A 23,191-nucleotide genomic window follows, 5' to 3' on the forward strand; every position below is an offset into this window, starting at 1 on the left:
TTCCGGTTACCAGGGCAATCTACCGGAAGCGTCAGGTTCACTGTATGTTTCCGCGTCTGCCGCGGAGCGGGTGTTCAGGGCTGGCAGCCTTGAGCTAGATGTCGTCCCCGCAGGCCCCAGAAGATGGGCAGGGCTGTGGCGACCGCGGCGATCCCCCTAGGGACCTCCGTAGCGTCTTGGTCACGACCGTGCTCAACCTCGAGCCGCTGGACGAGGATCTCTTCAGGTAGCCGGCAGCTCCTACCCAGCATCCCCTCCTTTAGGGCAGAAACTCTTGATCTTGACTGCCGCCCCCCGGGGCCCCTGGCTCCGGGACTAGGATGGCTCTGCGTGGGATGCACCCTCTGCCACAATTAGGAGAGAACGCGCCCCCGACAGAGCTGTCCTCGCTGCTCTGGCTTCCTCCCTTCCTCTCCTTGCTGCGAGGTCTGCGCAGCCCCATCTCTAGGTAGTCCTGGAGATCTGAGCAAATATAGTGGTGACCTGAGAGACCCTGCTCGGCAGCCTGCTCTAAGCCTTCACAGAGGAGCTAGCACTGAGAGGGCAGTGATTTGCTCAAGGGCACACAGCTGACAGACCCCGGAGCTCCTTGCGTCTTCAGTATCCTTTTCGTCTCACAATATCCCGCCCCCAGTACCATTTGGTGGGTCTGGTATCTCATTACTTATCCTAAGGCCTAAGCATGTTTGTTTCCTTCCCAGCATTGCTGAAGTTCTTGACTGCAGCGAGGGTTTCTTTCTTTGAGACAGGAATCTTGCTCTGTTGCCCAGGCTGGAGTGCACTGGTGTGATTTCGGCTCAGTGCAGCCTCCGGCCACGGGTTCAAGCATTTCTCCTGCCTCAGCCTCCTGATTAGCTGGGATTACAGGCGCGCCACGGCCCAGCTAATTTTTAAATTTCTTTTAGTAGAGACGGGGTTTCACCATGTTGGCCAGGCTGGTCTCAAACTCCTGGCCTTGTGATCGGCCCATCTCTGCCAAAGTGCTGGGATTACAGGCGTGAGCTACCGCCTCCAGCCCCTGCAGCAAGGCTTCTCCTGGCTTTACTGGAAGTTATCCTACTTTGAGCTCCCTTCCTTCCACTTAAGTAATTATAAATAACTTTTTGGAGGGCTATTTGATTTTTGTTTTTAAAGACAAGATCTGGCCCTGTTGTCTAGGCTGGAGTGCAGTGACACAAACATGGCTCACTGCAGCCTCGACCTCCCGGGCCCAAGTGACCCTTCTGCCTCAGGCTCCCGTTTAGCTGGGACCACAAGCACTCGCCACCACATCCAACTAACCTTTTTATTTTTAGTAGACATGAGGCCCCACTTTGGAGCCCATGCTGGTTTTGAACTCATGGGCTCAGGCGATCCTCCCACCTCGGCTTCCCAGAGTGCTGGGATTGATTACAGGCGAGAGCCACCTGCCAGGTCATGGAGGGCTATTCGTAACTCATTGTTACAGAAAATGCCAAACAGCTGGGACGTGGGAGGCTAGAGACATAATTATTCAGCTTCCAATGGGCCTACATTCTAGGCAAGCATTTTCATCTCTGAGGCCAAGCTGCAGTTTTCTCATCTGTACACTGAAGGAGTTAGACTTGATGTCTGAGGGCTCTTGTTGTCTATTCATTTATATGTTTATTTAATTTTATTTTTTGAGATAGAGTCTTGCTCTGTCGCCCAGGCTGGAGTGCAGTGGTGCGATCTTGGCTCACCTCAACCTCTGCTTCCTGGGTTCAAGTGATTCTCCTGCCTCAGCCTCCTGAGTAGCTGGGACTACAGGTGCGTGCCACCACGTCCAGCTAATTTTTGTATTTTTAGTAGAGATGGAGTTTCGCCATGTTGGCCAGGCTGCTCTTGAACTCCTAATCTCAAATGATCCACCTGCCTCAGCCTCGCAAAGTGCTGGGATTACAGGCGTAAGCCACTGCGCCTGGCCCTGAAGATTTTTATGCATAAGGATATTTGCCTGGGGAAAGGACCTATAGCTTTTACTATATTCTCAAAAGGATCTCAAACCCCAATAAGGTGAAGAGATCATGCACTAGAGTCTCAGCGAGGGTAGTAGAATTTGGCCCAGTTCCCAAGTCTTTCCCTCTTTCCCCCATCTCCCTACAGAGGAAGGCATTACTGGGTACCGACCAAGAGGCTGTTTGGCGGTCAGATCGTGGGCCAGGCACTGGTGGCTGCAGCCAAGTCTGTGAGTGAAGACGTCCACGTGCACTCCCTGCACTGCTACTTTGTTCGGGCAGGTAAACCCCCCACTTCCTGCCCCAACCCAGCCCTGGTAGCCCAGCAGCCATTCTGGCCTTGGGGGCTGAGGTCAAAAGGGAAGAGAGGGAGACTGGAAGATAAGGGGGAGGGATGGCGGACACAGCCACCCTAAGTGTCTAGGCTGGAACAAGGTCTAGGGCTAACAATGAGCCTTGGACCTCACGCTTGCTGGGACTCACTGGGTACCTGATATCTGGCTGATAATGACACAAGACTTTGTTGCTTAACTGCTCCTTGTGGGCCTTTTGTTCTTCCATTCTTAACATAGCTCCTGGTGCCAAGCGCTGTGCTAGGTTCTCAGCGTGCTGTAACCTCTGCTAGAGGTGCGGAGGTAGGGCAGCTTGGGTTGGAGAAGAGAGCACCAGCCTGAGAATCAAGGGATCTAAGGCTTCTTTTGTCAACTGAGCATCGGGTCAGTAAAAACAAACCAAAGGTGTAGGGCTAGCTTCAGCTTTGTCCATAATTTACCATGCGGCCTTGTGAGGTTAGCTCCCCGCCCGACAGCTTGGTTTACTTCAGCTGTAAAATGGAGAAGGGTAGGACCAGGGGTATTTTAGTGGAATGATCTCTACAGCTTCTTATAGCTCTGGGGTCAAATAAAGTCACTTAAAAGCTATGTGTGGTGGCTCATGCCTATAATCCCCGCACTTTGGGTGGCCATTGTGAAGGATTGTTGGAACCCAGGGGTTTAAGACCAGCCGGGGTAACAAATCGAGACCTTGTCTCTACAGAAAAATAAATAAAAGGAAAATAAAAGCAAAACCTATGCTAAAAAACAAAAACAAAAAAAACCTGTTTTCTCTCCTTCCCTCTTACCCCTAGAGCAGATGCCCCCATGTGTTCTGTGTAGATCCTCAGCTGAGAAGTTTGTGGACCTTTACAGTATGTGATTTGTATTAAGAAAACAGTGGGGTTCCCCCTTCATTTTATAAATATGAAAATTATCCCTGTAATGGTAAATACACTTTTTCATACTGTCCCATGTCCCTTACTCCTTATCCCTGAGGCATATTGATTGGCCCCCCTCTTCTCGGCCCCCAGTCACTGCTATAAAGTATTTGAATACTAACCTTGGGCTCAGCCAGGTTCTTATCTTTATGCTAGTTGGGAGTAAATATGTGCTTTGTTTCTTTAATTTGGTTGTAAGTACCAGCCTTTTGATATTGTAATCCTTCCAGGCTAGTGAAATACCTGGCTGTTTTGTTTTGTGGAGGTGGGGGCATTACTTGAACTCTGAATCTCTTCATCCTGTGATGGAAGAATGCTATGAGTCTTTGCCAGTAAAGTATCTAGTGCAGGGCTTGGCATAATCTAGTTTTCCATAAATATTAGTTTTTGATGATTAACTTATGGGAATAATTAAAATTTGTATAATACAGAGCATAATTGTGTGCATTATCTTGTTTAGTCTTCATAAGTAAACATGGGTGGCAGGCATTCCTGCCATCATTCTTACCTAAAGAAACTGGGACCCGAAGAGGTTTGGAACCAGCTCCCACAGTGCCCAAGGAGGCAGAGCCAGGATGTGAACCTGGTTTATGTGTCTTCGAGTGCCAAACTCTTTCCTGCTTCTTTGCTTCTCTCTTAAACTCTTGGGCGATAATTCTAAACAATGGGAGAGCTGCCAGGGTACCCATCCCAGGTTCTGGGGAAAAGATCCTCTTTCTTGGAAATTCTCCATCTAGGAGCAGCGTGAAATGAGCCGTGTCCAGGCTACCATTTCAAAATTAATAATAATTTGGCCGGGTGTGGTGGCTCATGCCTGTAATCCTAGCACTTTGGGAGGCTGAGGCGGGTGGATCACCTGAGCTCAGGAGTTTGAGACCACCCTGGGCAAAACGGTGAAACCCAGTCTCTACTAAAATACAAAAAATTAGCCAGACGTGGCGGCATGCGCCTGTAGTCCCAGCTACTCTGGAGGCTAAAGTAGGAGAATTGCTTGAACTCAGGAGGCGGAGGTTGCAGTAAGCTGAGATCACGCTACTGCACTCCAGCCTGGGCGACAGAGTGAGACTTGTCTCCATCAAAATAATAATAATAATTATTATTTGTGCCCCTGCCTGTGTCTTGAAAGACTGCAAGATAGCTAAAATAATTGGTAGCTATTCTGGGAATATTAAAAGTCAAAGGACATCAGGCTGGTAGTAACAGGGGATTTGGGAGAAACGATCATGTCAAAATTTGGCTAAGCCATACTGTTGCAGTTTCATACATTTAGTTCCGAGCTTCCTGGCTGCAAGGCAAAAAGGGGAGCGCTTTTATCTGTTTGTGATGCGACTCTGCCAGCTATATTGGACATTAAAACCAATGCTGTTTTTTGGCTGGGCATGGTGGCTTACACCTGTAATCCCAGGGCTTTGGGAGGCCAAGGCGGGCGGATCACCTGAGGTCAAGAGTTCGAGACCAGCCTGGCCAATGTGGTGAAACCCCATCTCTACATCTCTACTAAAAAAAAAAACAAAAAAACAAAAACAAAAATTAGCCGGGCGTGGTGGCACACACCTGTAATCCCAGCTACTTGGGAGGCTGAGTCAGGAGAATCGCTTGAACCTGGGAGGTAGAGGTTGTAGTGAGCTGAGATCGTGCCACTGTACTCCAGCCTGGGTGACAGAGCAAGACTCCATAAAAAAAAAAAAATTAGCCAAGCATAGTGGCCCGAGCCTGTGATCCCGGCTACTCGGAAGGCTGAGGCAAGGAGAATCGCTTGAACCTGGGGGGTGGAGGTTGCAACGAGCCAAGACTGCACCACTGGCGACAGATTGAGACTCCATCTCAAAAAGAGAAAAAAAGATGTTTCAATTACATTTTTAAATAAAAGATGTTATGGGGGAGGGGGAGGGTTGGTCCTTGGCCATTTATCATATCAGTTATTTTTCTAAAAACATTAATTTTTAACGTTAATTAGTTGGGTTTTTGTTTTGTTTTTAGTTTTTCTCTACAGAGGTAAATTTAGAGCTTAAAGAATTCTGAACAAGATCAGCAAACATTCTAGAAGGGCCAGATAGTAAACATTTTAGGTTTTGCCAGTGAAAGCAACTATAGACAATATGTAAACAAATGAGCATGACTTTATTACAAAACAGTTGTATTTTAAGGCAACAGTTTCCTCATCTGTACAATGGGGGTAAGAGTGGCTCCACATGGTTATTGTGAGACCAACATGAGGAAACATACTCTCCTGTCCAATGCTGTCTGGCACCCTGCATCACTCCATAATCTTTAACTCCCTTCGGTATGCCTCAGGGCCTACCTGCTGTGTTCCAATAACAATTTTCAAGAATAGGATGGCCGGGCGCGGTGGCTCAAGCCTGTAATCCCAGCACTTTGGGAGGCCGAGACGGGCGGATCACGAGGTCAGGAGATCGAGACCATCCTGGCTAACACAGTGAAACCCCGTCTCTACTAAAAAACACAAAAAACTAGCCGGGCGAGGTGGCGGGCGCCTGTAGTCCCCGCTACTCGGGAGGCTGAGGCAGGAGAATGGCGTAAACCCGGGAGGCGGAGCTTGCAGTGAGCTGAGATCCGGCCACTGCACTCCAGCCCGGGTGACAGAGCAAGACTCCGTCTCAAAAAAAAAAAAAAAAAAAAAGGAATAGGGCTGGAACTCATTCACACTGAAAGGTAGACCAGGGAACTGAAGGTTCTGTGATCCTCCTCAGGAACCTGTACTTTAGCTTACCTGCAGACCAAGGATTGGATTCGAGGTTTTTTTGTTTTTTCTCCCCAAGTTTGGTGATAGGGAGGGGAGACTGCCTTCCCAGTGTCTGAAAGCAGACTGCACAATTAGCTCTCTCTGGTGTCTGGACTCTTGGTAAGCCCCCCTCAAACGCCTTTAACCTTGAGGAGCTCCTACTCTGATAGAAGCGCTGCTGGTGGCAGTGCCTGATAACAGACACCTGAGCAAGCCAGTTGGCTTCAGACAGTGATGTTTATTGCTGTTGATTGAGCCCTGGGGCCCAGTTGACTCCCCATTTGCATCAGAGTGAAGGAAGCAACACTTCTCTAGACCTGCTTCTTTCATCTGATGGTTGAAAGTCATCCCCAAGATGTCTCATGGCCCAGATGTCAGGGTTCCCCAAGGCCGGCCTGACTCAGACAAAGTGAGAACTTCAGGGAAACCAGGGAAGTTCTCTTCCTCTCCAAATCTTCCCTCACCTGCTTGTTGTTGGCTGCCTTATCCCTGGCCAGTGCCTTCTACTCTGGTGGTGGTGCTCTTGTTGTTGTTGTTGTTTGTTTGTTTTTTTTGAGACGGAGTCTCGCTCTGTCGCCCAGGCTGGAGTGCAGTGGCCGGATCTCAGCTCACTGCAAGCTCCGCCTCCCGGGTTTACGCCATTCTCCTGCTTCAGCCTCCCGAGTGGCTGGGACTACAGGCGCCTGCCACCTTGCCCGCTAGTTTTTTGTATTTTTTAGTAGAGACGGGGTTTCACCGAGTTAGCCAGGATGGTCTTGATCTCCTGACCTCGTGATCCGCCCATCTCAGCCTCCCAAAGTGCTGGGATTACAGGCTTGAGCCACCGCGCCTGGCCGCTCTTGTTGTTTTTGAGACAAGGTTTTGCTGTGTCACCCAGGCTGGAGCACAGTGACGCAGTCATGGCTCACTACAGCCTTGATCTCCTGGCCTCAACTGATCCTTCCGCCTCAGTCTCTTGATTAGCTGGGACCATAGGCACATGCCACCATGTCCAGCTAATTTTTATTTTTTATTTTTTGTAGAAACAGGGTCTCCCTGTGTTGCCCAGGCTCTTCCACTCTGCTTTGGAGCAGAGACACCTGACAGTGAAGGACCAAATGGCTTCCATATACATCAGGGGTGAAGTGACTGACAGCTGACCTTGCCTGGGAGAGACTGAATATACAAACAAACAGTGGCTAGACCATGTAGAAAAACAGAACTCTGATGCACAATAGCAGCAACTAGCACAGGAAGCCAGTCTACTGTCCACAAGTCAGACTTGTAGGAAGTCAGACCACTATCTTTACCAACCAGTCCAGCAAGCCAAATAATGACCAGTGTAGCAATTGGCCCCCAAAGCCAGGACTTGATTAATAACTGATAGCTGCCCTAATTTTTGCCCCTGCTTCCAACTTAGGACCAACCAGAGAAAGCCAAATATGTACCCCTAACCAATCACATAGGATGTCCCACTTTTTTTTTGAGACAGAGTTTCACTCTTGTTTCCCAGGCTAGAGTGTAATGGCGCAATTTTGGCTCCCTGCAGCCTCCACCTCCCAGGTTCAAGCAGTTCTGCTACAGCCTCCACCTCCCACCTTCAAGCAATTCTCCTGCCGCAGCCTCCCGAGTAGCTGGGATTACAGGCGTGTGCCACCACGCCTGGCTAATTTTTTGTATTTTTAGTAGAGACAGGGTTTTGCCATGTTGGCCAGGCTGGTCTTGAACTCCTGGCCTCAGAAGATCTGCCTGCCTCAGCCTCCCAAAGTGTTGGGATTACAGGCGTGAGCCACCGTGCCCAGCCAGATGTCGTGCTTCTAGTTAGCCCACCAACAGCTTCCCCATGTCAAAAGCCTGCAATCAGAGCCTCCGTGAAGCCTTTTTTTCCATTACAGAGCATTCCAATTCCTTTGCCTGCCCCTAAGTCTCTGCCAAAAGCAAGTGATGGTGGTTGACTTCCTGCTATAACAAGCTCTGATTGGCTGGGCGCAGTGGCTCATACTTGTAATCCCAGCACTTTGGGAGGCTGAGGTGGGTGGATCAGTTGAGGTCAGGAGTTTGAGACCAGCCTGGGCAACATAGTGAAACCCCCATCTCTACTAAAAATACAAAAATTAGTTGGGTGTGGTGGCACACGCCTGTAGTCCCAGCTACTTAGGAGGCTGAGGCATGAGCATGGCTTGAACCTGGGGGGCAGAGGTTGTAGTGAGCCCAGATGACACCACTGCACTTCAGCCTGGGTGACCCAGCGAGACTCTGCCTCTAAAAAAAAAAAAAATTAGCTGGGTGTGGTGGTGTACCCCTGTAGTCCCAGCCACTCAGGAGGCTGAGGCACGAGAATCGCTTGAACCTGAGAGGTGGAGGTTGCAGTGAGCTGAGATCATGCCACTGCACTCCAGCCTGGGTGACAGAGCAAGACTGCATCTCAAAAAAAAAAAAAAAAAAAAAAAACAAGCTCTGAATAAATAGCCTTTGTTTGTTCTCAAAAAAGAAAACAACAACAGAATAAACAGTAAACAGGCTGGAGACTAGATTTACTGCTCCCTGATCTAGAATAATTGTTTGGGACTGATGACAAGATCCCAGGCACAGATGGAGCAAGATAGAAGGAAGGAGTTTTTTGTTTTTTTTGAGACAGAGTCTTGCTCTGTCGCCCAGGCTGGAGTGCAGTGGCCGGATCTCAGCTCACTGCAAGCTCCACCTCCTGGGTTTACACCATTCTCCTGCCTCAGCCTCCCGAGTACCTGGGACTACAGGCGCCTGCTACCTCGCCCGGCTAGTTTTTTGTATTTTTTTAGTAGAGACGGGGTTTCACTGTGTTAGCCAGGATGGTCTCGATCTCCTGACCTCGTGATCCGCCCGTCTCGGCCTCCCAAAGTGCTGGGATTACAGGCTTGAGCCACCACGCCCGGCTGGAAGGCGTGTTAATTTTATTTAACAAACACATATAGAGCCCTCACTATGTGCCAGATATTATGCTAAACACTTTACAACTACGGACTCATTTCATTAAAATCCTGTAAGCGATGAGCACCATGATGATCCCCAGTTTGCAAATGAGCACACTGCTCAGAGAAGTGAAGGGTCACACAGCTGGTGAGTGGTAGAGCCAGGATTTGAATGCAAGGAATCTGTCAATGTCTCTGCAGTTTGTGCTGTTAAAGAAAAGCTCCACCTGCACAGGGAGCAGCCTGATGACAGGGCCTGGTGGTCTCTCTCTATCCCTAGTGCCTGGACCTTAGCAGACCTCAGTGAGTAGTTACCGAGATGAAATGGAATGGAAGATGAGTAATAGAGTGCCTGTCAGGCGTTGTCATGATGACAGGGCCTGTGGACCCACTGTGCCCTTGTGCCCACTGCAGGGGACCCGAACGTGCCAGTACTGTACCAAGTGGAGCGGACACGAACAGGGTCGAGCTTCTCGGTGCGCTCTGTGAAGGCCGTGCAACATGGGAAGCCCATCTTCATCTGCCAGGCCTCCTTCCAGCAGGCCCAGCCCAGCCCCATGCAGCACCAGTTCTCCATGCCCACTGTGCCACCACCAGAAGAGCTGCTTGACTGTGAGACCCTCATTGACCAGTATTTAAGGTGAGAAACCTGGAGGCTCCATGGCAGACTTTTCAAAATGCAGCTCCTATCTGTTTGTGGGTCATGGAATCCTTCAGTGGGTCTTGACCAGCATTTAAAAAATACAGATTAGAGGCCGGGTGCGGTGGCTCAAGCCTGTAATCCCAGCACTTTGGGAGGCCCAGGCGGGCGGATCATGAGGTCAGGAGATCGAGACCATCCTGGCTAACACGGTGAAACCCCGTCTCTACTAAAAAATACAAAAAAACTAGCCGGGCGATGTAGCGGGCGCCTGTAGTCCCAGCTACTCGGGAGGCTGAGGCAGGAGAATGGCGTAAACCCGGGAGGTGGAGCTTGCAGTGAGCTGAGATCCGGCCACTGCACTCTAGCCTGGGCGACAGAGCGAGACTCCGTCTCAAAAAAAAAAAAAAAAAAAGAAAAGAAAAAAGGAAAAGAAGATATTGGAGTGAATAATATGTATGTATTTAGGGCAAGAATCCTTTTGTGAAACTTGAGGTTTAGTTGTGTGTGTTCCTGGTGTGTGTCTGTATTGGGCCATGGTATAAAATGAAGGGCTTGGCCAGGTGCAGTGGCACATACCTATAATCCCAGCACTTTTGGAGGCCAAGGCAGGAGGATTGCTCGAGACCAGGAGTTGGACACTAGCCTGGCCAACACAGCAAGACTCCATCTCTAATTTAAAAATAAAGCTGGGGCTGGGTGTGGGGGCTCACACCTATAACAACACTTTGGGAAGCCCAAGCAGGAGGATCACTTGAGCCCAGGAGTTCAAGACTAGCCTGGGCAACCTGGTGAAACCCTGTCTCTACAAAAAATACAAAAATTATCCGGGCGTGGGGGCACGCGTCTGTAGTCCCAGCTACTCAGGAGGCTGAGGATCGCTTAAGCTTGGGAGGTGGAGACTGCAGTGAGCCGAGATCATGTTATTGCACTCCAGCCTGGGCAACAAGAGCAAGATTCTGTCTCAAGAAAAAATATATATATGTACACACACACACACACACACACATACATACATATATACACATATACACATATACATACACACAGACACATATACATATACACACATATATACACATATATACATATATACACACATATATACATATATACACACATATATACATATACACAAATATATATACATATATACACACACACATATAGTTGTTTTGTTGTTGTTTATATGTTTGTTTGTTTTTGAGACAGAGTCTTGCTCTTGTTGCCCAGGCTGGAGTGCAGTGATACCATCTCGGCTCACTGCAGCCTCTGCCTCCCAGGCTCAAGCGATTCTCCCACCTCAGCCTCCCAAGTAGCTGGGATTACAGGTACCTGCTACTACGCCCGGCTAAGTTTGTATCTTTTTTTTTTTTTTTTTGAGACAGAGTCTCGCTCTGCTGCCCAGGCTGGAGTGCAGTGGCTCATCTCAGCTCACTGCAAGCTCCGCCTCCTGGGTTCACGCCATTCTCTTGCCTCAGCCTCCCGAGTAGCTGGGACTACAGGCACCTGCCACCATGCCCAGCTAATTTTTTTTTGTCTTTTTTGTTTTTTTTGTATTTTTTAGTAGAGACGGGGTTTCACCATGTTAGCCAGGATGGAATTTTGTATTTTTAGTAGAGATGGCGTTTCACCATGTTGGCCAGGCTGGTCTCAAACTCTTGATCTCAGGTGATCCACCCACCTCGGCCTCCCAAAGTGCTGGGATTATAGGCATGAGCCATAATTTCCCCATAGCCGGGAAAAAAAGTATATATATATACTGAAATACTTTTGTAACCACTTGGTAAATACCACCTCCCCAGTCCCCTAAGTGATTCCCTCTCTTCCCTCAGGCCCCTGGTCCAGCAGCTTAGGACTTAATGTGCACCAGGAGTGAGTGTCCTCTAGAGAGCTGCAGAGCTATGGCCTGTGTTTGATTGGTCACTGCCTTTTGCCTTAGTGCATATCTTAAATTTTGTTTGTTTGTGTTGAGACAGTCTCACTCTGTTGCCTAGACTGGAGGGCAGTGGTGTGATCTCGGCTCACTGCAACCTCTGCCTCCCAGGTTCAAGCGATATTCATGCGTCAGTCCCCCAGGTAGCTGTGGTTACAGGCACACACCACCATGCCTGCCTAATTTTTGTATTTTTTTAGTAGAGACCAGGTTTTGCTATGTTGACCAGGCTGGTCTCAAACTCCTGACCTCAAGTGATACACCTGCCTTGGCCTCCCAAAGTGCTGGGATTACAGACGTCAACCACCTGCATGTTTTATGTATATGAAACGTATATACAAAAATACAAATATGTATTTTCCCCTAACCATTAGACCACCAGGGAGCATGTTAGATATTTTGAATACCTGGTAAAATATATTTGTTTGGATCATACCTAATAAAGTTTGAAAAATGCTGGTGCAGGGGAAAGAGCTCTGGGTCCAGACACAGGACAGACACATGGATTCTAGCCAGGACTGTGCCTCTGTTAATGCTCACCTGCTGTGGGACAGTGCTCAACTCCCCAGTGCCCTAGTTTCTTCTAAAAAATGGGAATGCTTGGCCGGGCGCAGTGGCTCGCACCTGTAATCCCAGCACTTTGGGAGGCTGAGGCGGGCAGATCACGAGGTCAGGAGATTGAGACCATCCTGGCTAACACAGTGAAACCCCATCTCTACTAAAAAATACAAAAAATTAGCCGGGCGAGGTGGTGGGCGCTTGTAGTCCCAGCTACTCGGGAGGCTGAGACAGGAGAATGGTGTGAACCCGGGAGGTGGAGCTTGCAGTGAGCTGAGATCGAGCCACTGCACTCCAGCCTGGGCAACGGAGTGAGACTCCATTTCAAAAAAAAAAAAAAAAAGGAAATGCTCATTTCTGCTCTACTTCTTAGCTATATCATAAGGAGATAGTGTCTCTATCTCATGCTAGATACTGGGGAGGCAGCAGAGTATGATGGGAGGATGTGGGTTTGGGAACCTGAAAGTCCTGGATTCAATCCTAGATTTTGTCCCTACTAGCTGTGTGAGTTTGGACAAGTTGCTTTCCCACTCTGAGCCAGTACTCTCAATTATAAAATGGTGCTAATCATATTCCTACCTTATAAGGTTGCTGTGAGGATTAAATGAAATAAAAGAGATAAGGCACGTAGTGTGCTAGTACTAACTAGCACAATGGCAGTGAATTGTAGTTATATCACTGTTAACAGAAAAAACACAGGGCCTGGTGTGTGGTTGCAACTCGACACATGTTTGCTGAAATGAGAGGAAGACATTGTTAAAGGACCTTGAATTTAGATCTGTACTGTTCAGTAAGGTAGTCTGTAGCCACTTGTGGCTATATTACATTAATTAAAATTAAATAGGACCGGGCACAGTGGTTCATGCCTGCAATCCCAGCACTTTGGGAGGCCAAGGCGGGTGGGTCGCCCAAGGTCAGGAGTTCGAGACCAGCCTGGCCAACATGGTGAAACCCCATCTCTATTAAAAATACACACACACAAATTAGCCAGGCGTGGTTGCGCACGCCTGTAATCCCAGCTACTCAGGAGGCTGAGGCAGGAGAATCGCTTAGACCCAGGAGGCAGAGGTTGCAGTGAGCAAGATCGAGTCACTGCATTCCTGACTGGGCAACAGAGCGAGATTCCATCTAAAAAAATAAAAAACAACAAAGTCAATAGAATGAACAGTTCTGTTCCTCAGTTGCAATAGTCACATTTCAGGTGCTCCATAGTCACATGTGGCTAGTGGCTACCATAGTGTGCAGTGCAGAGAGGCATTCCGTTATCATAGAAGGTTCTGTCAGACAGCACTCCAGAGGACAGGGGTAAAAATGGCAGTACCTGTGCAGACCACTGTGGGTGGTTGTCACTGTATTGAAGGGAATTCCTTGGAATGGGCTCCTCCCCCTGGGGGGACACAATGTTCCCTACTGTCTAGGGTTTCATAACTCATAACTCAGGCCAAGTCAGGCAGAGTGTTTCTTGAGTGTTTAAAATAATGAAGTGGCTGGGCACAGCGGCTCACTCCTGTAATCCCAGTACTTTGGGAGGCTGAGGTAGGAGGATCACTTAAGTCCAGGATTTTGAGACCAGCCTGGGCAACGTAAGGAGACCTCATCTCTATGAAAAAAGGAAAAATAATCCCAGCACTTTGGGAGGCTGAGGCGGGCAGATCATGAGGTCAGGAGTTCGAGACCACCCTGGCCAACACAGTGAAATCCGTCTTTAGTAAAAATACAAAAATTAGCTGGGCGTGGTGGCAGGCGCCTGTAATCCCAGCTACTCGGGAGGCTGAGACAGGAGAATCGCTTGAACCTGGGAGGCGGAAGTTGCAGTGAGCTGAGATTGCACTGCCTTACTCAAGCCTGGGCGACAGAACTAGACTCTATCTCAAAAAAGAGAAAAAATAAAAATATTAGCCAGGCATAGTGGCGTACACCTCTAGTCCCAGCTACTCGGGAGGCCAAGGTGAGAGGATGGCTTGAGCCTGGGAGTTGGAGACTGCAGTGAGCTGATTGCGCCACTGTACTCCAGCCTGGGTGAGAAGACAACCCTGTCTCTAAAAAAACAGAAAATAATCATACTGTGGACCCAGATTGCCTAAGTCCAAATGCTGTCTCTCCAGTTTTTAAGCAAGCTACTTGGACTCTGTGCTTATTTCACTGATGAAATGGGGGTAATAGTACCTGTCTCACAGGGTTGTTGTGAGGAATACTATCGTATGTACAATGCTTAGAACAGGGCATATTATCGGGTATGCCTTATGACTATGATGTGTTGGTTAGATATACATGATCTTGACTTCAGTGTTGGTTATGAGGTAGGTTACTATCATTATCCACACTTTGCAGATGGGAAAATAGACTCAGAGAGATTACTAATTAGCACAAGTCCACATGGCTCATAAGTGGCAAAGAAGGGATTCAAACACTGTACTATCTTGCCTGGCACGAGGGGAGGGGAGCTTTGGGGATATCTTCCCTGTGGAAGAATGAGGGGAGTCAGAAGAGGCAATGCAGATGTGACTTCCTCTCTTCCTGGGTCTCACCCCATCCCTCTCCCCTTTACTTTCAGGGACCCTAACCTCCAAAAGAGGTACCCAGTGGCGCTCAACCGAATTGCTGCTCAGGAGGTCCCCATTGAGATCAAGCCAATAAACCCATCCCCCCTGAGCCAGCTGCAGAGAATGGAGCCCAAACAGATGTTCTGGGTGCGAGCCCGGGGCTATATTGGTAAGACGACCCCAGGGATGGGAGGAAACCACTCTCCAAGGGGTCTACCACTCATTTGCTGTGTGACCTTGGGCACATGAGTTCCCTTCTCTGGGCCTGTTTCCTTATCTGCATGATGGGGAAGTTGGCTTAGCTTCTCACCTGGGGCCTCTCAGCCCTTTGCATGGGGAGAATGTGGAGGTGACTATAATCCCAACACAAGGCCTTTCTGAGGAAGGCAAGGCACCTCACTGGGGTTGTTGTCCAGCTTTGCTGCTAAGCATAAAGTGTCTTTGTGCAAATTGGAAGATGACACCCCTTTTGGGGCCTAGTGTGGGAGACTTGGGTGAATTTCAGTCCCTGCTCACCCCTGCCCTCCCCATATCACCATCTCACTTATCCCCCGTCACACATACACCCTGTAGGCCAAGTGCTCTTGTGCAGCAACCAGTCTGCACACCCATGCACGGGAGTCCCTTTTTCCCTACCTCCCTGCAGGTCCTGAGCTGGAAAGCCCAGGAGCCCAGGGCTGATGGGGACCTGTTGCAGGCGAGGGTGACATGAAGATGCACTGCTGCGTGGCCGCCTATATCTCCGACTATGCCTTCTTGGGCACTGCAGTGCTGCCTCACCAGTGGCAGCACAAGGTGCACTTCATGGTCTCATTGGACCATTCCATGTGGTTCCACGCCCCCTTCCGAGCTGACCACTGGATGCTCTATGAGTGCGAGAGCCCCTGGGCTGGTGAGTGTGGGGCCGTGTGGGACAAGGGCACTGACCTTGGGTGGCAGATGCTGACTTCCCCTGACTTCCTGTGTGGCACTGCACAGGTCACTTCCTTTCCTTCCCTCCTAGACTTTCGCATCTTCATCTTCAAAATGAGAGGGTGAGGCTGGGACATCTGCTCTGCTCTAAATTGCTAGAATGTGCTGGGAATGTGATTCACCTTCTCCCAGGGACCCAGTTCTAGTCCCAGAACCAGTTCAGATTCTTTTTATTACAATAGGCAAATCGTGTCGTCCGTCTGAGCCTGTTTCCTCATCTAAACAAAGAGGGTTACATTACAGCAATGGTATCCAAACCCGGCAGCCCATCAGACTGCCATTTGGGGACGCCTTTTCAAAATAGATTCTGATTCCACCCTCAAGATTCTGACTCAGTAGGTCTTGGATAAGGTCCAGGAAACTGTATTTTTAAGTTCTCTAAGTGACTCTGACTAACCTGATTGGGGTTGGAGCATTCAGTGGTCCCTAAGGGCCTCACTGCTTGGACATTCCTTGCAGGGGAGAGCGAGAAACAAGACTCATTCATCAATGTCTAGCTTCAGAACCCTGACCTCCTTTCCAAGGGAGTACATTTCAAATGAAGAAAGGCTTTGCTTGATAAACCAAGGGAAAAACTTAAGGACTCGTTATACTCAGATAAGGGGTACTCTTACGTACCAATAGCATCCCAATCCAAGATTGGTAACCTTGAAGTGAGGACATGGGTTCAGATTTGGCCTCATCATGGAACCAAATTCCTGACCCTCTCTGGATTTCAGTCCTGGTCTGGAAAACTGGACAACACATAACTGCTTCCTTTGGCTACTGTGAGAACTGAGTGAGCTCTGCTATGTGTAAGGGAAACCAGCAATCATCCTCATAAACATCAAACTCAGGCCCAAAGCCAGCAAGGGAGAAAGAATCTCCAGGTGGGGAGGGAAGAGGCCAGACCTCATGGCTTTAATTCCTCTGCTGAGCCCCTTCTTCCCCTTGGTAGTGGTAGTGGGGATATTTTTCATGAATCACCACTTGGAGGATCTGGCTTGATTTATTATACAGGGAGCCAATAGGTTTCCTAAGACGAGTGGCCAGAGGTATAGCAGTTCTGCTTGGCCAAGCAGTTGAAGGAGACTGTTCTGAGAGCTCCTCCCTCCGTGATCTTTTTGAGGAAGCGAGCAGAGGTGTGAAAGTGCTTTTAAACTGTCAAGTGGGGTTCCTGTGGGAGGAGTTACCCCTCAATGATGGTCCATAATAAGAAGGGGCATTTGGAGCAGCCACGACACTCAGCACACCCTTGTGTGGGGCAGCCCTGCCCTGGGCCAGACCCTTTTCAAGAAGTCCACTTGGAGGTCGGGCGTGGTGCTGTGCTAAGCCTGTAATCTCAGCTGCTCAGGAGGCTGAGGAGGGAGGATCCCTTGAACCCAGGAGCTTGAGACCAGCCTGGGCAACATAGTGAGACTCTGTTTCAGAAAAAAAAGAAGTGCATTTGGCTGTTCTGAAGCAGGCCATCCTCACCTTTCACCTCACCCACAGGTGGCTCTCGGGGGCTGGTCCATGGGCGGCTGTGGCGTCAGGATGGAGTCCTAGCTGTGACCTGTGCCCAGGAGGGCGTGATCCGAGTGAAGCCCCAGGTCTCAGAGAGTAAGCTGTAGCCAGAGGTACCAGCTTGGCCTGGGGCTTCAAGAACCTCCCATCTATCCCCATTCCTGAGACAGCAGGTACAGTCCCTTTTGGCCCTCACATCCAATAAAGAGACTGATACCACTGGAGTGGCTGGCCTTTAATTCCCCTGGGCCAGACCTTGCCTTCATCCCTCAACTCCAGGACTCCAGGGCAGAGTCCCTGGCCTTCAGAGGAGGCCTCGCCAGCTTGGGGGCCCACCACCAAGGGAACATTGCCCCTGACCTGTGCCACAGCCCCTTGGCTGTTTATAAGCTGGAGAGGCTGTGTCAGACTTCTTCTCTGTACTATACCAGGGCAACCCCAGCCAAAGCTCATCCTGAGCCCAGCTCAACAGAAGTTTCCTTGATCTGCTTCACATTCTCTTTTGGAACTTCTAGGTGCTCCCAGCTATTCTGTCCTCATTGGGTCCTTCCCCTGCATTCTGGGGCAGCCTCTCTCCTCACAGTGGCCTTAAACCTAGGCAAGGGTTAGTCCAGCACCTCCTTGATGAGCAGTTCTTTGAGACTGGGGGGTGGCGTGGGGGTAAGGCCTGCCTCCTGCAGGGCTTGGAGCCGAGCCTCTGACTGACGTTTGTCCAGGCCCAGGCGCCAGGAGAGTCGAACATGGGCCTCCAGAAAGGGTGCCAGCAAAGGGTGGAGGCTCTTGTCCCCAAGCAGCTGCAGGGCCTTCTCACAGCATGCCCGGGCCTCCCCAGGGTCTTCCAGCTCCTGGTGGCACACGGCCAGCCCAGCCAGGGTCAGCAGGGGGCGGTCTGGGCCAGAGGGGGTGCCCAGCTGGGCTTGCAGCTGCCAGGCAGTGGCCCAGAGTGCCAGAGCCTCACGATAGAGGCCAGTACAGGTGAGGCTCTGTGCCCGCCGCAGCTCTGGCAGCACGAAGAAGTCCTGCAGGTCTGGGGCATGGCGCAGCTCAGGCACTGCCTGCAGGTGACCCAAAAACTGCTCAAAGGCCCGGCTACGGCGGGCAATGGTCTCTGCAGTAAAATTCCGGCGCAGCCGCTTACGGGGGAAGGAGATGGCAGCCATTGGGCCCCGGAATTGCCGCTGCAGGTTTCGGTGCAGCCGCTCAAAGTCTGAGTAACGGCGAGAGATCTGGGCTGGCTGGCAATCTGGCGGCCCTGGGCCTATCACGGCGAGGGTGTAGAGCTGCAGGGAGGGTGGGTGTCAGGGCAAATGCAAGTTGTCCATGGGCCCGTTCCCTCCCCATCCCTCCCCATCCCCCACACTCCCAGCTGTGCCTCCCCACCTCTTCCTTTCACCCATGGGATAGCACCCAGGAGGGCGGGAGCTGCTGCCACAGTGGCGGGGAAGCCCAGTCCCATCTTACCTGAGGTTTGTCTGAAATGACCCAGGCCCAAGGCAGCAAGAAGAGAGAAAGACAGAGATGAGCTTTAGTGCCCGGGGCTGCTGCCCCTTTTTTTGTACTCCCTTCCCATAGAGCAGTTAGTTCTTCTGACAGCCCCCGCTGGAAAACCAGACAAGAGCTGAAACCCAGGCCAATCTCTTGGGTCTCCTTTAGGAACAGCACGGAGCTTGTTCCACTTTGGACACCTGGCCTCCACATCCCTGGTCAGGATTTTCCAAACTAGACCCAGAGGACAGGTCTGTAGATAGCCACAATTGCCATAACTGTGAAAAGTATACTGGCCTAGGACTCAAGTTCTAACCTAAGGTCAGCTACTCCCTCCCTGTGTGACCTCAGGCAAGGCCATCCCCTCTGGGTCCACTTCTGTTTCTAGTGAAGGAAGTGCTCGGTCAAGTCAGTGTTTGTCCAAAAATGAGACATGTACAAGTATTGGTACCTGAGGTTTTTAGGTGGTGTGCACTAGAGTAAATATCACTGCATCAGAATCAGGAGGTGGCTCCCCTTTTAATTTTTTTTTTTTTTTTTTTTTTTGAGACAGGGTCTTACTCCATTGGCCAGGTTGAAGTGCAGTGGTACAATTATAGCTTACTGCAGCTTCAACCTCCTGGGCTCAAGCATTCCTTCTGCCTCAGCCTCCCAAGTAGCTAGGACTATAGGCATGCACCACCACACCCAGCTATTTAAAAAATAATTTTTTTTTTTTTTTTTTTTTGTAGAGATGGGGGTCTCCCTATGTTGCCAGGGCTAGCCTTGAACTCCTGGCCTTGAGCAATCTTCCTACCTTGGCTTCCCAAAGTGCTGAGATTACAGCCGTAAGCATCACACCCAGCCTAATTGTTTTTAATTTTTCTGACTACAAATTGAGAAGCTCTCAGTTTTGTTTTTTTTTGTTTTTGTTTTTGTTTTAAGACGGAGTCTCGCTCTGTCGCCCAGGCTGGAGTGCTGGAGTGCAGTGGCGCAGTCTCGGCTCAGTGCAAGCTACGGCCTCCCGGGTTCACGCCATTCTCCTGCCTCAGCCTCCTGAGTATCTGGGACTACAGGTGCCCACCACAATTTTTTGTATTTTTTGGTAGCAACGGGGTTTCACTGTGTTAGCCAGGATGGTCTCGATCTCCTGACCTTGTTGTGATCCGCCCGCCTTGGCCTCCCAGAGTACTGGGATTACGGGCGTGAGCCACCATGCCCGGCCAGCTCTCAGTTTGGTTTTTTAAAAAGTACTTCTTGGGCCAGTTGCAGTGGCTCACGCACACACCTATAATCTCAGCACTTTGGGAGGCCAAGGCAGGTGGATCACCTGAGGTCGAGAATTCGAGACCAGCCTGACCAACATGCAACAAAAATGCAAAATTAGCTGGGCGTGGTGGCACATGCCAGTAATCCCAGCTACTTGGGAGGCTGAGGCAGGAGAATCGCTTGAACCTGGGAGGCGGAGGTTGCGGTGAGCTGAGATTGCTCATGGCACTCCAGCCTGGGCTACAAGAGTGAAACTCTGCCTCAAAAAAAAAAAAAAAAAAAAAAAAAACCTACTTCTCTAACACTTCTCATCTCCATTTTTAGAAAAGAGCCAGAAAGTGGATCTCAGGTCAGGGCCTTCTTTAGGCAACAGCATCTAGGCAAGATTTAATGATGTTTCATTTTCACTACTTATTACTTACTTACTTAATTTAGTCTCGCCATGTCACCCAGGCTGGCATGCAGTGGCACAATCTCTGCTCACTGCAATTTCCGCCTCCCGGGTTCAAGCAGTTCTCCTGCCTCAGTCACCTGAGTAGCTGGGATTATAGGCATGCGCCACCACGCCTGGCTCATTTTTGTATTTTTAGTAGAGACGGGGTTTCACCATGTTGGTCAGGCTGGTCTCAAACTCCTGACCTCAGGTGATCTGCCCACCTCAGCCTCCCAAAGTGCTGGGATTACAGGCGTGAGCCACCGTGCCTGGCCCACTACTTTTATTTTTATGGCTAGCTTCTCTCTGTGGCAAGTGAGACTTTCCACATGCTGTAGTGCTATGAAGTTGTCTTTTAAACTTACTTAAACGATGGGCACAGTGGCTCATAGTGACCAGTACTTTGGGAGGCTGAGGCAGGAGACTGCTTAAGGCCAGGAGTTCGAGACCAGCCTGGGAAACATGGCAAGACCCTGTCTCTACAAAACAAGAAAAGAAAAACAATTAGTTGGGTACTTGTGGTCCCAGCTACTCAGGTGGCTGAGGCAGTTGGATCATGTAAGCACAGGAATTCGAGGCTGCAGTGAGCTATCATCGTGCCACTGCACTCCAGCCTAGGCGACAGAGCAAGACTCTGTCTCAGTAAATAAATTTATTTTAAGAAAAAAATAGGTTCCGCTGGGCACAGTGGCTCACACCTGTAATCCCAACACTTTGGGAGGCTGAAGCGGGCAGATCACTTGAGGTCAGGAGTTCAAGACCAGCCTGGCCAACAGTGAAACCCCATCTCTACTAAAAATGCAAAAGTTAGCCAGGCGTGGTGGTGGGCACCTGTAATCCCAGCTGCTCAGGAAGCTGAGGTGGAAGGATTGCTTGAACCTAGGAGGCAGAGGTTGCAGTGAGCTGAGATTGCACCACTGCACTCACACCTGGGCAACAGAGCAAGACTCTGTCTCAAATAAAGAAAAAGAAAAAAAAATAGGTTCATTTAAAGAAAAATGTTAAGAAGAAAAGAGTACAAGTGGCACTTTTAGATAGGACAAGAACCAGGGAGGTACTGGAATGACTGAGGTTTGGAAAACACTGAGCAAGATGACCACTAAGCTCCCCGCCTCCCAGGTCTGAGAACCTGAATATGGATTAACCGATAATTCCAAGCCAACAGGTTTAAAAGGAGAGTTAACAAGTGTTAGATTTTAAAGGCACCCTAATAGCAAATCCAGATCTTTCTCTCACATTTGTTCTGTGGAACTGACAACGCTCTAGCCACTCCTGGTCAGTTAGGTTTGCCTACTCTGTCCTCTTGAAGATTCACAGTGTACATTAATATTAGAGATTAAAAAGTTTAACAATAGGCCAGGCGCGGTGGCTCAAGCCTGTAATCCCAGCACTTTGGGAGGCCGAGACGGGCAGATCACAAGGTCAGGAGATCGAGACCATCCTGGCTAACACGGTGAAACCCCGTCTCTACTAAAAAATACAAAAAACTAGCCGGGTGAGGTGGCAGGCACCTATAGTCCCAGCTACTCGGGAGGCTGAGGCAGGAGAATGGCGTAAATCCGGGAGGCGGAGCTTGCAGTGAGCTGGGATCTGGCCACTGCACTCCAGCCTGGGCGACAGCGAAACTCCGTCTCAAAAAAAAAAAAGTTTAACAATAAAGACACTTACTGTATTCTCATTTAACTGCATTCTCAGAACATATTGCCTGCAAAACCTTTATTTAGAAACAGCTATTAACATTCCAGGGAACCAGTTTTCTGCAGGACACACTTTAGGACACCAGTTTTCTTCAGGACACACTGGTCTATATAATAAGCCTTTATGTTCATCTAGTTTACATTTTGTATCCATTATCTCATTGATCCTTGTAACGTGCAGCCAGATGGTGATAATGATCGTGGTTCCATTACCCAAGCACTTACCCTGTGCCTCCTGCTGTACCAAGCACTCTTTATATCTATGATTTCATTTAATCATCACAACAGCACTGCAGGGAAGGTGTCCTTATCTCTGACAGCTGAGGAAGCAGGCTCAAAGAGGGGGCAAAGGGCTCAAATACGTGCCCTAAGTCACACAGGTGGAAAACAGCCCAGCTGGGATTTAAACCCAGGTTGATCTGACTCTGACTCCAAAGCCTGTGCCCTTCACCCCCCCAAGTTAAGTGGGGAATTAGAGTCCCCATCGTACAGAGGAGGTGCCTTGCTTCTCCAGACACAGGCCGGGGCATACTTGGCCATCCTGCTCTATCTTGTCATCCCTTCCCATCCAGGTACCCACAGTCACCCCCATTCCTCTCAGCCTCTGAGCTGTTCCTTGGTGTCCCCTTCCTGTGTATGAACCCTTGTCCACCCCAGAGTTCTGAGACCTTTGCCACTTCAGACTTCATCATTGGCCACACGTGGTGGTGCATACCTGTAGTCCTAGCTACTTGGGAGGCTGAGGTGGGAGGATCGCTTAATTGAGCCCAGTTGGAGGTTGCAGTGAGTTATGACTGCACCACTGTACGCCAGCCTGAGTGACAGAACGAGACCTTGTCTTAAAAAAAATTTTAGGCCGGGCGCGGTGGCTCAAGCCTGTAATCCCAGCACTTTGGGAGGCCGAGACGGGTGCATCACGAGGTCAGGAGATCGAGACCATCCTGGCTAACACGGTGAAACCCCGTCTCTACTAAAAAAAATGCAAAAAACTAGCCGGGCGAGGTGGTGGGCACCTGTAGTCCCAGCTACTCGGGAGGCTGAGGCCGGAGAATGGCGTGAACCCGGGAGGCGGAGCTTGCAGTGAGCTGAGATCCGGCCACTGCACTCCAGCCTGGGTGACAGAGCGAGACTCCGTCTCAAAAAAAAAAAATTTTTTAAAGACTCAATAATCGGACTCGGTCCCTGCTGAAATTGGAGTAGTCACCCCATGGGTGTGGCTCTTGCTTACTAACAGCAACAGAAAAGGGTGGAGAGGCCCAGATGTGGGACTGGGCTCCAGGCCCCCTCCTGCTGAGTCAGAGGTGGAGAAGGGTGGTG

At 49.8% G+C, this 23,191-nt stretch overlaps 2 protein-coding genes across 9 annotated transcripts in view; one reads left to right on the forward strand and one right to left on the reverse strand.

The window, feature by feature from the left end:
• Positions 1–2: 2 nt before the first annotated feature.
• ACOT8 (acyl-CoA thioesterase 8) lies at positions 3–17,235 on the forward strand. Of its 2 annotated transcripts, XM_008015700.3 has the most exons (6): positions 3–226; positions 2,104–2,237; positions 9,292–9,517; positions 14,566–14,723; positions 15,252–15,446; positions 17,000–17,235. In XM_008015700.3, exons 1-6 carry the CDS (start codon positions 99–101, stop codon positions 17,116–17,118), a joined length of 960 nt encoding a protein of 319 aa, XP_008013891.1. In that variant the 5' UTR covers positions 3–98; the 3' UTR covers positions 17,119–17,235. The 2 variants fall into 2 exon arrangements, with proteins under 2 accessions (XP_008013891.1, XP_072862327.1); XM_073006226.1 differs by lacking the exon at positions 2,104–2,237 and having other exon boundaries at positions 16–226.
• Positions 15,680–23,191, reverse strand: part of SNX21 (sorting nexin family member 21) — a 9,873-nt gene continuing 2,361 nt past the window's right edge. For 3 of the 7 annotated variants that reach the window (XM_008015693.3, XM_008015675.3, XM_037982720.2), the window contains exon 4: positions 17,232–18,291. In XM_008015693.3, the coding sequence (XP_008013884.3) occupies positions 18,273–18,291 (19 nt within the window). In that variant the 3' untranslated portion in view covers positions 17,232–18,272. Of the gene's footprint in view, positions 18,292–18,472; positions 20,334–20,372; positions 20,657–21,221; positions 22,689–23,191 lie in introns of those variants that run through there. The other 4 variants (XM_008015691.3, XM_073006216.1, XM_073006218.1 and 1 more) reach the window with 4 other exon arrangements.

The sequence above is a fragment of the Chlorocebus sabaeus genome, chromosome 2 (genome assembly GCF_047675955.1).
Source record: "Chlorocebus sabaeus isolate Y175 chromosome 2, mChlSab1.0.hap1, whole genome shotgun sequence".
Lineage (NCBI taxonomy): Eukaryota > Metazoa > Chordata > Mammalia > Primates > Cercopithecidae > Chlorocebus > Chlorocebus sabaeus.